The following is a 12,807-nucleotide window of genomic DNA, read 5'->3' as shown; positions in this document are numbered from 1 at the left end:
ATCCTTCGTAACGTGATCCAAAGCATCTGCCTCATTTTGGGCAGCAACTGCATCCTGGCTCTCCATAGGCTAGATCCTGAAATGACACGAGCCAGCCACAGCACGTTACGGGACAGACAAGGGCCAGGGAGATCAATGATACAGTACAGTACAATGTTGCAGGATGTGAATGACAAACAAGTAATCGAGTCGGCTCGCGTGGGGAATAGAGGGAATCTCTCAAGGAAGAGGGATGCGCCAGTCGGCGATTCAATGGTACTAGACATGGGGGCAGGCAGGCAGGCAAGGACCCAACATACTGTAGCTGTGGAAGAGCTACTCGTAAAGGATGAAGTTACACGAGCAGACCGGTGAAGTTCTGGCTTGCGGGCAGTTTTGAAACCGGTTCGCGGTAAAGGCGATGTACAGCCGAAGTCGATATACGACAACTGGAGAAGGTGCAAGGAGTGGCAAACGGGACAATGCTGACCAAGGAGAAGCAGGTACGGGCATCATGACGGTTGTGAAGACAGGAACAACCAGTCAATATGAAGTGTGTGCTGCCGGAGGGAGGAGCAAGACTGGTTTGGCCGCCTTGGCTCGAAGGGTCTTGGTAAGAGGTGACAATTGATATGCAACTCGAGCCGTGGTTGTCACGTCAAGGATACGAGTAGCTTGACCGAGGCGTAGATCGGTGATAAGATGGCCATTGCCCTGCATGTGCGCCAACGGCATCGGAGGTATTGCTGTTGAATGAGAGGTCGTGTCTACTCCTCCTAGTGGATCAGGACTGGGAGAAGATAGAGGAAGGAGGAGCTTGGGCGGCCTGGACCTTGTCATGGTCGCAGTAGCCATGACGACGCTCTGTTTCGTGCCGACGGAATATCCAGATAGGAAGATTTGAATGGACGTACTGGTCTCCCTCAAATGAGCCGTCACACAGAATGAGGATCAACATAGCTCTCGTTATCTTGGTACATCAAATTGGTCGTCGATGCTCCAGTTACATACCACCGGCCATCGATGATCAGGCCGGTTCCATCCACGACACTGAAGCGTCCCTGAAGGAGGTCTTCTGCCCATTTTACTCAGCGCGATACTCAACTCGTAGGCCAGAAAGATCGAGGTAGGCTTGAGACAAGGCCATAGATGCGGCCACCTCATTAAGCTGGATTGTACTTGTCTTTCCATATCCTGTAATGCGTCAGCAACGATTGTGCTCACAACGATTAGCAAGCGACTATTCTTTCGAGAAGGCCGATGTTAGATATTCCAGCCCCCAGAATTTGTGTGATTGGCCGGTTTTGAGAATAAGATGCACTCCACAACCTCAAAATCGGACCCCGCCGGCCGCATGGCTGTGGCCGCTTCCGGGACCCAGACAACAAACCACGAGATCCAATGGATTTCGAGACATAAAATATGTCTCGGAATCCATTGAGCGGTGTGACAGAGTGCAGGTGTATCAGAATCGGTCAAAGAAGTCACTTACCATGAATTGCCGACTATCTTTGAACCATTCTTTTCAGCCAATCGAAGCAGTTGAGCGGCCTTGAACTGTTACAAAATCACGTGTCAGCATCCATAAGTATGCGGGTCGTATGCATTGCGGTCTGACAAGGTCAAGTCATTGGTGCAATGATATCCTAGGCAGCCTAATGCAAGGAACGGCTCTTTGACGGGATCGGTAAGATATCTGATTTGCTTATGCATTGATGCCCAAAGTGATGCTGCCATTTGTGGAAGGCTGTAATGGGAGTGTACTGGTGGTATTGTGACTATTACCAGCAATGAGGTTGCGAGGCTCAATGTTGTGGTTCATGCACCCTCAACTCAGTTGCAGTGCCGGGGTTGTTCGTGACGGAGTGTGGTGACTGCTGCATCTTTGCATGCTATTTTTCGGTCTGATCATGTTTCGGAACTCGTATCTGGTGGTAGAACCTCGGAACGTGGCTCGTCGCCATGTGTTCGGTGCCGCTTCTTGCTTACTCATAAGGGCAAATACTCCTGACGATAGATCGAATGCGGATAGACTCTTGCCCGAAGATGATCGAGATAGAAGGGGCAAGTAGATGCTTACCTTGTCTTTCTTTCCACCAAACCCTTCTAAGTAGCACCAAGCTGCCTCGTTCCTATACAGAAAATGGTTAGCGCCCATTGGCTTAAACCTCTTGAAGTCCGTTCCGAGATTGAGGACTTACATCGCGTCGGTATCACCCAGATTTGCAGCTGTTTCGTAATATTGCCTGCGACTACCGTTAGTCTGTGCAATTGCTTCAGTCATGGATGTACTACCTTGCAGCCACTTTGTCAATGGGAGTTCCCCAGCCGTATCTGTAGCAGTTTCCGAGCTCGAATATAGCCAGGACTAATTCACCCTTGGCGGCACCACCTTTCTTGAGACCAGCTTTCAGTGCTTCGGCTTCGAGAGCGGCCGAATCCGAAGCAGCAGAAGAGAGATAGGTAAAGGCACCTGCCTCGTCCTTCTCACAACCCCATCCATGGCGCAATGAGAGGCCATACAAGACCTCGGAAAGTACGTTTCCACTATCTGCCAGTTGCTTGAAAGCCCGAGTTGCTTCGGTAAGTCGTCCTTCCTCGTGTAGTCGGATAGCTTCTTGGATGCTCACATCGCTTTGAGCGTCACTTATACTTCGTGGGCGGCCGGTCGAGTTATCGATGCTCAATTGAGATATGTTCTTTGTTGGCATGCCGGGTCTTGGGCCTGAAACTGGGCTCTTGCTTGTGTTAGCTAAGATAGTGGCGCGCTCCTCCCATTGTGCCTCCTTATCTTCCTGGTTGCCTTGGTCTCTGTACGTGCCTGATAGATCGGGAAGATTGGATGGTAGATTCGCAGAACCCACGGTGGAAGTGCGCGACCTGTCTTTGTGCAGGTGCAATCTGTCGGAAAGCGATCTGTGTATCTTTGGCGACACATTACCCTCCTCTCCCACATTCGAGGATCCTCTAAATCGGCCTGGCGACTTTTGTGGAGAGGTGGGAGGCAGCTCAGTTATAGGCGAAGGTCCTGGAGGACTTAAGATCTCTTCAGTATGAGTGTCGCTGCGCATTATCTTGAACTGTGGAGGCTCAAAAGCCTGTTGCTGAGCATCTCCTGCGCTGCCATCGTTCTCGATCTTCTCTTTCTTCTTCAGCAAATCTCGAAAAGGCATTGTATGTGGTCGGGACTATTCAACGTGCTCCTTGTCGATGCACGAGTCGATGCGCTGGACTAGGAGCAAGCCACGACGATAGTTAGGGTATACATGAACTATAGTCACGCAGCTTCGTATATAACGCAGCGGCTTCGAGATTATTCATGCTGAATTGTTGCTCTGCATGGGGCTGAGCATGGCTGTGAGCAGAAGTGCTCGTAGTGATGTTCGCAGCGCTAAGGCCTCCATCGTTTTGCCTTAGAAGCCCCTCAGGCTTAGGCTCGCTTGTTTAGCTAAGCGATCCAACTACAGGTACTCCACCTAAGCTTAGTAGTGCTTCCCCAACTTGTGAACTAAATATAGTACGTATAGATTACACACTCGACGACGACAACCACAACAGGCATCTGGCTCTCATGTTGAGTAGCAGGAAACTGGTTCCTGCCAAAGTGGATATATCGAGCTTGTTGTGCGGAAGTGTGGCGTGCGGTAAAGACGAACCACGTCGCAACCAACCTTGAATTGTCTGACGAGTGCTTCTACGAGACCAGCACAACTGAAGTTGGCTTGAACAACTCTTCGGGTGCGTAGCAAAACGGGCCGACTGGACCTCCCTGTTCGTGCGCACACGAGGTCCAGAGCCCATACACAGAACCCGACCTGATACCACCTGGCTGTACTCCTTCGAGCTGCCACTGATCGCCGCCACTGTAACTGAGTCGTGTTAAAAAGATTGCTATGTCAGCGATATGAAAGCAAATACTCACTGAACAATGTATCTCCATCTGACCTCCTTACCGCCTGGTGCTAGGCAAGCCATGCCGCGGATGCCAGTTGCCATCCTATATCAATGTCAGTTTCGGTATCTGGCTTGCTCGTATCAAGACCAGCTTCACGGTACGTAGCGATATGACGCTTGAAGAGTACTCACTGAAAGTCATAGCTTCTAGACACACCCGAGAAGTAGAGAGGCGGCAAGTCCTCACAGATGGGCAGTCGAGTTTGCAGTTTTGGGTCGTCTCTAATGCGATCGTCAAGTTTCAGTTCCAACTTCATAACCCCGCCACAAGCTTCAGGACCGTTCTCCAAAGAGGGTCTGTCTGTCGAAGTGGCGTTGAAGTCTACCAGGTCTTCCCAGTGTAGAAAGCTTGAAAATTTTAGCATGCATTTTTGCAAAGGTGGTGCATCAAGAACCTACACATAGGTCCCACACCAATTGCCCTGAACTCTTGCCCAATCGTTCGGTGTTGTAGGGTCCAGCAAAGTTCTGTATGGCAAAGAGAAGCAGAAGCCTTGTGGAGGTGTCATTCGACCACGGATAGCATTGCCAAACTGTCTAGACACGACAGAGCATACTGCCTCAAGTCGTCTCCAGTCGATTTCGCCAGAACCATCATTCTTGAATGGGCCGTAATCAGTAGCTGAATTCGTCAAGGTCCAATCGTACGTCACCCGCCTAGCACGACCCAATGCTCTTTCATCTTGCACCTCGTACTCCGTAAGTCCACAGAGCACATGTAAGCGACTTCCGGCTGCAGATCTGACTGCCTTTTCCATCTCGAGTGCAGCTCGAAGGCGAGTCGTAGGCCTTCCTGGCGTGCGCTCCTCGTTCCAGCTGCCGGGCATGCTTCTTGCATTCGAGGTATCACCTTCGTAGTACTTGGGTGCCGCATTTCTCCTGACCATACTGGCTGGTAACCCTCTCACTAATCCGTCGAACTCACGTGAGAAGTAGTACGGAATTGGCAGAAGCCCCAAGTTCAAGCTCAACTCCCTATCATCGACCTCTGGCTTCCTACCTGCCTGAATTTCCGACGGCGTCGGGCATGTCTTTGCCGTGTCGATAATGTCAAGTAGTGCCTCAATCACACTCTCCGCTTCTGGGTCATTGCTATTCTCAAAGGCCACTTTGCTCGATTTCACGAACCTCAAGGCAACAATTCTCCTTCGCAATTCATTATACCAATCCCATCCTACCTCACGATCCTTGCCAGCCTGACGTACTGTGCGTGTCAAGCTGTCCCAACGATGTCGCGGATCGTCAAAGATCTGCAGAAAGACAGCTTGCCAGAGCAATTGGTTTTGAGGCGATGCATGTTCGCGAGCGTCACGACACGTAACGGAGAATGCAAGCAGATCAGTATGAGATAGTCGACAAAGGACCTGAGAGAGGATTTCTGGTGGGAGCGAGATTATCGAGAGTCCCATTTTGGAAAAGCGAGAGAAGTATTGTTCCGGGTGTTTCTGTTGCTATGTTAAGGACTGTGCAGCAGGAGAATTGCCAGAGTTGATTGTAAATCGTTCCGTACCCGACGAGCTCAAAGATCAAAGTCCGTGGTATAGCACTGTAAAGAGACGGACTTCCCTTGTATGGCGCTATCTCACAATTGCCACTGTTTGACTTCCGAGAGTAACCTGTTAGCAGAGTTCGTTATGAATACAGCTAGCGATGCCGCACTATAGGGCTGGAAGACTGCTCGCTGCTTCAACACAGAGCATGCTACGGTGTCGATGGGTGACTTGAAGGCTGAGGGTTGATGACCTTAACTTTGATAAGGTCTCATTTGTGGGTGCAAAGTGTAACCGAGAGCTTCGGACATTGTGATTTATGTCCGTTCGGCCTCGAGCTACCAGATTGTTTGCTTACTGGTCTTCTCTTGCAGAATCGATTATGTGATTAAATATATTCGTCTGTTAATTCTCGTCATGATCTATACCCCAAATTCGTTAACGGGCTCTAACTACTTGTGTGCTACTGCAGTGTATCCTTCAGGATACGCTTACTCAATCCGGTGGCCCCTTGCTCTGGATCTTCCCCACCAGTCCCATGAGAAAAGGATTGCTTGCAATGCCTATTACTCGACGCAATATGTTCTTCCCATGTGTCTGCTTCTGCAGAATTCGCGTAGGGTTTCCGGGCTATGTACGTAGTGGGTATGTCGAGAGAGTGAGGGGTCCACTACCTCTTTCATAATGTTCTGCCCATCGGGCTAGTGATTATTCCACGCCACCGGAGCCACATAAGTCAGCTTCCCGACTCTATGTACCGAACCTGCTCCGCGCCCGTTGGTGTACGTACTTTAATACGTATGCTTGCGTGGTCATTGCGACGTCGCAAACATCGGAATCTGGGAGTTTGGAGCACGTCTTTGATAGACGTTAAACTCCACTGACTCTGGACGTAATAGTGGTCGTTTGTACGAGAGTGATGCAGCGTATGTACAGAGTCGGCCGCGTTTTTCGTTCTGATGACTCGGAATGCCGGGATGCTTGAACGTAAAGGGTTCAGTACGTGGCCATGACTGCTGGCCTTCTATCTGAGAAATTATCGATAGCTTTCAATCGAAGTGCTCAAGCACTGGGAGCGGCATAATGGAGCTGTAGTTTTTTGCTGTGACAGTGAGGCATGTGGTTCAGGTTTGCGAGTGTTGAGGCAGTGATATGGTTGCAAGCGTTGTCTTCCATCAGGCTGGCCTCAGCTGTAAGGGTGGTTTTCAATGTGGAAGGCTCGTCCCAAAAACCATCATTCGCAGGAGCAGCACCGAATCCAAAAATGTTAGGTAGTGTGAAGCCAGAAATCATGGCGCTCATTCTATACCGTTTGAGGATCATCTTAGACGTTGGGCAGGGCGAGGACAATTGCACTTGATCTGCAAGATGCTCGTCCATCTGGCTGGGACTCATTATGTTTATGTACATGTTGCAGGTGTACCATTTACATGCCGATAGACCGCCCCATGATCGCGAAGCTCGCTCCTAGGGAGATGCATGGCGAAGCCGCTATGGACTATTCTAGCTAAGGGGACGTTGAAGAGACAACCTGGCATTCGATCGGCTGTTCGAGACAGCATGGTTAAGCCACCAGACATGAGCGATGTTCCAAGAAAAGCTCGTGCGGCTTACGATAGCCTCCCCCTGCGCCCCACACTTTCAGGGATAATTGGTGCTAAAAATGCTAAAAAGAGCTGCACAATTCAGGGCGGTGCAATCCCTTACTGCCATAATTCTTTCAACACCCTTGGCGACAAGAACTTCTCCTTTTCGCTGCCGCACTGTAGCTCGAGTATTATTGACGATAGACGGCAGAGTCTGCACATTAAACTTTGACACGAAATTGAAGGCGTTGACGCGTCCAGATTGGGGTAGCTGAATGACTGTTTTTGACACTGCGCCAATCGATAGCGTGGGTCTGGACGTCCACGAGGGAAAAACGACTCCACTAGGCGGTCTGTCGCAACTGAGAGCACATCATCCTCGATTCAATCGTACAATCGTACCTTGTCACGATAAGGCTCGATAGCTGGCCTGTCGTCTGATACATACCTGGTAGAAATTCGAGATATTCAGGCGCCGAGTCGCAATATGGCGCGTCTTTGACCTTAGCCAAAGACATGCAATACTGTGTGTGATGGTGTGGGATATGCCACGAGACAGAGAGTTAAGTTGCTCGACGAGCGTCTGCGGCTAGGCTACTGACTTGTGGCGTTACGCACTGGGACAGCGGAAGCACTTGCTAGGTCAATGCTGTGAGCTCAGGTATTTCGACGAAGCAGAGACGGTTGATGTGTGCAGCCGGGGTAGTGGGGTTGTCTGCCGACGTAGATTTGTAGGTCACATCGAGTCACCCCTACGATAGATAACAGCCTCGACGACGACCTTCCCTTCACAAACTATGTCAAGATTCCCCGGAAGATATAAGCAGTATCCTTGTCCAAGACGCTTCAGAGATGACAGCTTCAGATAACGTATACATACGTATCAGTCCTCAAAGGAATATTCACAGGCTCAGGCATGATCGAGTCTGCTTGTGTCCATCTTAAAGGCTTTGTTGCATTTCAGTAAGCAATTTGCGAAGTTGCTCCTTCATCTTGTACTGGTAGTCCTCAACCGCCTGCAGCTAGCGTTAGCAGGTATACCCAAACAGACGTGGATCACATATACCCTGACTGCCTTTTCAGTATTGCCTAGAGCCTTGCTTACTGTACCCTCGATCTCCGTTTCGAAACCACTGAGCTCTTCCAGCGCGTGCTTGTAGCCACGCTGGAAGACTTCTCGTCGCTTCCTGGCGGCTGCCTTATCGATACCGGGACAACCCTCCTCGTGGCCATCGTTGTGTTGGTGATCGTGGTCATTGGGACAAGTCACAAGTATTTCTTTGTCGTTTAGCATTACGACAACAAGCTCCACAATTTGTTTCTGCACAGTCTCATACTGCTGCCAAAGCTCTGCCAGTCGTGTCTTGTTCGTTTCGGATACCTCCCTGAAACCTTCCATATGTTGACCAAGAATCACGTTCTCTTTTGTACCTTCCTGATCAACCTCGAGTGTCTCGTTGCTGAGGTCCTGCATCATGCTGTTGCTCGAGTCTTGCATAACAAGGCATTGTTGATCAACGTGATGAGCTAGTTTCATCACAGCCTCGCTGACTTCGCCGTCCGCATCTGCGAGATCGCTGTTTAGGTGGGCAACAAGCTGGGTCTTGTAGTTGTCTAGTTGTCCTGTATGCTGTGAGTGAACGAGTAGGACAGCAAGGCGCCGTTTTGGAGATCTATGTCGTACCTTGGAAGACATCGAACCTGCTTCTGGTTTCTGGAGTACCTTTTCTGGCGTCCTTCGTCTTCTCAATTCGGAGTGGCTGCCGCTGCCCTATGTCCCACTGCCTGGACGGGATGGCAGGACGATTTTGTGCTCGATTAGCCATAGAAGAGTGATGGCAAGTCAGAAACAAACACCAAGTATCAGCAATACTCTCCTCGCGCTTGTTACTTATTGTCGCTGTCGTGAAGTACAAGAGCTCTTCTCAGGTAGAAATGCCACACCGGGTAAGGTTGAACGGCAGGTACGACCCATGCTTTCCCGTGAGCTTCAACTACGTTAATATTGATCACTCGCTTCTGAATCATAGATACTCTCAGTATTACCAGTACTGTGAGCTGGGAGCGAAAAGTTTCAGCAAGTATGTTGGGTGGACTGACTGCGTGCATCAACAATAGTCTCTCCTGAGCGAAGACACCATTACTTACTAACAACCAGATTGTAAATTCCAATGACAAAGAAAGTGCTCAGCATAGACAGAATTCGAGTACGATGACCATGAATATTAGGCAGGAATGAATTTAGTGGCGGCTCGTCAACTCAACTTTTAGGAAACAGGTAGTCAGACTCAATGTCGGCTGTCGAGCCAGCGTGACCTACACCCTTTGACTGCTGGTCGCACTCAGTCGTCCCTCCATGTAACCTGCCAGATATCGGCGCGAGCCCCATAATCTCCACCAGCGGCAGAGGGCTTTCCTCTACGCACACGGCTACCACCACTACCATGCTCATTAGCTCTCAACAACGCTTGACTATCGTGGGCAAACGCCGTTACCAGCTCCTGCATACGTTTGCTTTCGACAAAAGCACTGGTCAAGGAATCATTCTTCGCCACATGCTGAGCCAACTCCATACATTGCACCAAATGAAATCGAGAGATGGCATGTCCACCGAAAAACAGAGCGCTGTTGTATGCTAGAACGCATTCTGGCAGGTAGTGGTTGCGAATCTCAGTCAGGTCGTGGTCCTCCTGCTCATCGTTCGGTTTGTTCAGAAAGTCAGTTTCGAGAAGAGGCTGCATTGCCGAATGAACATCACCCAGAACTTCGGACAACTCTCTTTTGGCAGCTTTCATAATGTTCCTATCGTCTCGAGGTGAATTCTCGACTTCGTCCGCCTGATATTGCCAGGTCTCCAGGATTTCAAGAGCATGCACAAGATGTTCCAGATGAGCCCAGACCAGCGACTGTTCCGTCAATGTTGATCGGTCTGTCGTCGCTTTGGTGAGAGGATGTGACTTTGACCCCTTTCGCCGCTTCGATGGGCTGGCAACTCGTTCGGCCTCCTCATCGGACCCGTCTTCCTCTAGACTCACATCACCAGCCTCCAATATCATTGCTACTAGGCTCAGATTCATGCCGGTAACTTTCAGAGAAGTCTTGCCCAGATCGACCCGGTACGCAAGCTCCTTTGCCGCCGCGATCTTACCAGAAAGAAGCAAAATCTTAAACAACGCGGTCATGAGCCATACAGCCATACCCCAATTGTTAGCATCGATATAATTCACCCATTCATGTGCTTGCACGACGTAGGCTTCTGCTTCATCGATCACCCCGCCCAGGAAGCCTGACCTGATTCTGACGATCTTGTCCTTGTATTCGGTGATGCGAGCAGGACTAAGATTATTATCCGTGCTTCGAAGCTTCATAGTCCATGTTCGTCTTGCATAATCGCAGATGGAATAGATGACACGATATACCGGAATGTGGTACTGTTTCATCAGACGCATCTGTAGGTCCCTATCCTTTGGCACAGTGACTTTGGCCAGGATCCGACCCAGTACTCGTGGTTGTCGATTCGCAGATAGTTTGGAGGCATATAGCGGCAGCAGTGAGAACTTTGCATGGCGTTCCAGAAGAGCAATGTAGTTGATGATGTTGTTCTCGAGCGCAATGGCGTTGTCCGATTCTCTGTCCTCAAGGACACCCAGAGGTTGTAGAGCAAGCTGTAGATGTGCTGCCATACGAACGAGGTCTTCGTCTTGAGCGGCCACTTGAACAGACTTATTCACAGGGGTTTCGTCTTTGTCAAAGAGTATGTTGGACTGACCGGTTGAATGTGCCGTTTGAGCTGCAGCATGACCTAGCTCGACCAGAAACGTAGCAAGCCCGTCACCCATCAACATGCCTTGCAGGTATTTAAGTGGCTGGTGGCATTCTGCCTTTGTCGTGCTGTCGTTCTGTGCAGAATCTAAATACTTGGAGATCTCGCCCATTGTGGATTCCGGAACCATGTATGCATTGATCCCAGGATCTTTCAACTTCTTTGTATAAGCAGCGATAAAATCTTCATACCTCTCAATCAAGAGCTCATTGACAAGGGAGAATAAGTGGTCGTCAAGACTCTTGCACACGGGCGCAGCAGCGGCATAGTTACCGCATAGTATGCCATACACAGCTTTTTCGTAGTTTGTTTGGTAGCTATCCTGCTCACTTAGTTCCTTGCAACAAGTTAGGTAATCTCGATTTGAAGCAAGGTTGATGATCCGTAGCCAGGTGCTGTTGATGGGCTCGTCTGACCGCGGACTTGAGTTTCGGAGGACGAGAGATCGCCAGAGCTCGTTTCGCTCTTGCCACCAGCTTCGGACGTCCTCGAGAGTATTACCTCTTCGCAGCAGCTCCCAGTTGGCATGCCACGCGGAGATCTCGAAGGCTTCATCCTCGGGTTCAAGGTTAGCATTTTGGCGTAATGCAGCATCTGGATCCATATGGGTAACAAGAATTGCCTCGTCTGTCTTTCTGGTGTGGAGACCACGAAGTCCTCCGTTCAGATCGAGTGGGCCAGCATGTGCTCGTTCGACTTTGCGCCTCTTGATGGGTGCTTGCGTAAAAATGTTGCCACCAGACCACAGCCCTTGACCTCTATGTGATTTGGTATGAGAGTCGAGGTCAGTATCCTTCAGCTCGCTTGATGTTCTCTTCTTCCAGTCTTGCAGCCATTCTAGCAACATCTCGTATTGGTTGGCGATAATGTCCACGTCGAGGAAAGCACTCCAAATTTCGGAGTTGCTCGAATAACGATGCAATTCTGCCAGGGCGCTGTTTTGCTTGAAACCTGTATCCTGGACCATGTCAGGACTTTTGCAAGGCAAGAGTTGCGCAGTCAATGTCCACAATTCGGATTCAAGCACCAATCTTTCCTTCTGAGCAACTGAGCCTTCTAGCGATTTGCGATTTTTCTGTGCTTGCTTGCTGCCAGACAGAGGCTTGACCTGGTTCGCACTGGTATTGGCAATTTCTGAGTACTTGTCCATTAAGAGCCATGTTTTCCTCCACAGTTCCTGACCCTCGACCTTCTTTGAAGAATTGAACTTGTCCAGTGCCTGTGCAAACTCTTCCACTTGTCGACTTACTCGATCTGCAGTCTCTTGAAGGGGTCGCAACAATTCCTGTGCGGAAGTCTGCAGTACTGGTTCATCGTGATCGTCGTTATCATCTTGTTCTAGGTCATCATCGGCGTTGGACGAGAGCATATCCTGGTCGGACATCATCTCATCGTCCTCCATGGTAGCGGTTGTCTAAACTGGCCGTTAGAATCTCAAAGGTGACTACAAGATGGTGATTGCCTACTTCATCAGTGGTTTCTGGAGGTTTAGAACCATAAAGAGAGGAGCGTGTAGTTGGCGACATCTGATCAGCAATGTTTTGTTTGCTGATTCAAGTACGAACTGCGCGCGAATGTGCACTGGCACGTTAAACTCAGTGATACTACTACCAGAGCACGGGCAGCTACGCGTGAGACGCGCCGGTCTTGGCGCGCATCTCGCTTTTACTAAAATTTCTTGAATTTCCGAGAGACCTCTTTCTTTCTTACCAAATGTCTTCAGGCAGTCATTAGAGTCTCGGAACGAACGATTCAGTGCTTGTTCAGGTCAAACGGCCTCTCGCGTGCTCACGACTGTCTAAGAGTAAGTTAGCACTAGGTATTCAGCTGACCAGATCTCTACGAGAAGTGACGGTTCAGGTAAAAGAAATCGGTTGCTACAAACGCTCAAGTTCGGAATTGTACATGAATCTATGTTTGCGGTATGCGATATATCGAATTGATCGCGCTCGTATGAGGAGGTCTGGAAGATCAC

At 49.8% G+C, this 12,807-nt stretch overlaps 4 protein-coding genes across 4 annotated transcripts; all 4 read right to left on the bottom strand.

Moving 5' to 3' along the window:
• Positions 1 to 1,871: 1,871 nt before the first annotated feature.
• Positions 1,872 to 3,152, bottom strand: LTR64_006965 (uncharacterized protein; the record flags this gene model as incomplete). The annotated part of the gene is made up of 4 exons (XM_064901291.1): positions 1,872 to 1,907; positions 2,060 to 2,111; positions 2,181 to 2,225; positions 2,275 to 3,152. The coding sequence occupies 4 exons, from the start codon at positions 3,150 to 3,152 to the stop codon at positions 1,872 to 1,874; spliced, it is 1,011 nt and encodes a 336-aa protein (XP_064752367.1).
• Positions 3,153 to 3,673: 521 nt separating this feature from the next.
• LTR64_006964 (uncharacterized protein) lies at positions 3,674 to 5,342 on the bottom strand (the record flags this gene model as incomplete). The annotated part of the gene is made up of 4 exons (XM_064901290.1): positions 3,674 to 3,848; positions 3,902 to 3,976; positions 4,066 to 4,281; positions 4,333 to 5,342. The coding sequence occupies 4 exons, from the start codon at positions 5,340 to 5,342 to the stop codon at positions 3,674 to 3,676; spliced, it is 1,476 nt and encodes a 491-aa protein (XP_064752366.1).
• Positions 5,343 to 7,950: 2,608 nt separating this feature from the next.
• LTR64_006963 (uncharacterized protein) lies at positions 7,951 to 8,835 on the bottom strand (the record flags this gene model as incomplete). Its single annotated transcript, XM_064901289.1, has 3 exons — positions 7,951 to 8,025; positions 8,115 to 8,632; positions 8,694 to 8,835. The coding sequence occupies 3 exons, from the start codon at positions 8,833 to 8,835 to the stop codon at positions 7,951 to 7,953; spliced, it is 735 nt and encodes a 244-aa protein (XP_064752365.1).
• Positions 8,836 to 9,351: 516 nt separating this feature from the next.
• NUP84 (Nucleoporin nup84) lies at positions 9,352 to 12,358 on the bottom strand (the record flags this gene model as incomplete). Its single annotated transcript, XM_064901288.1, has 2 exons — positions 9,352 to 12,246; positions 12,299 to 12,358. 2 exons carry the CDS (start codon positions 12,356 to 12,358, stop codon positions 9,352 to 9,354), a joined length of 2,955 nt encoding a protein of 984 aa, XP_064752364.1.
• Positions 12,359 to 12,807: the final 449 nt, after the last annotated feature.

The sequence above is a fragment of the Lithohypha guttulata genome, assembly GCF_036872675.1.
Source record: "Lithohypha guttulata strain CCFEE 5908 chromosome Unknown scaffold_5, whole genome shotgun sequence".
NCBI classification, from domain to species: domain Eukaryota; kingdom Fungi; phylum Ascomycota; class Eurotiomycetes; order Chaetothyriales; family Trichomeriaceae; genus Lithohypha; species Lithohypha guttulata.
This window is presented reverse-complemented; position numbering and strand designations above follow the sequence as displayed.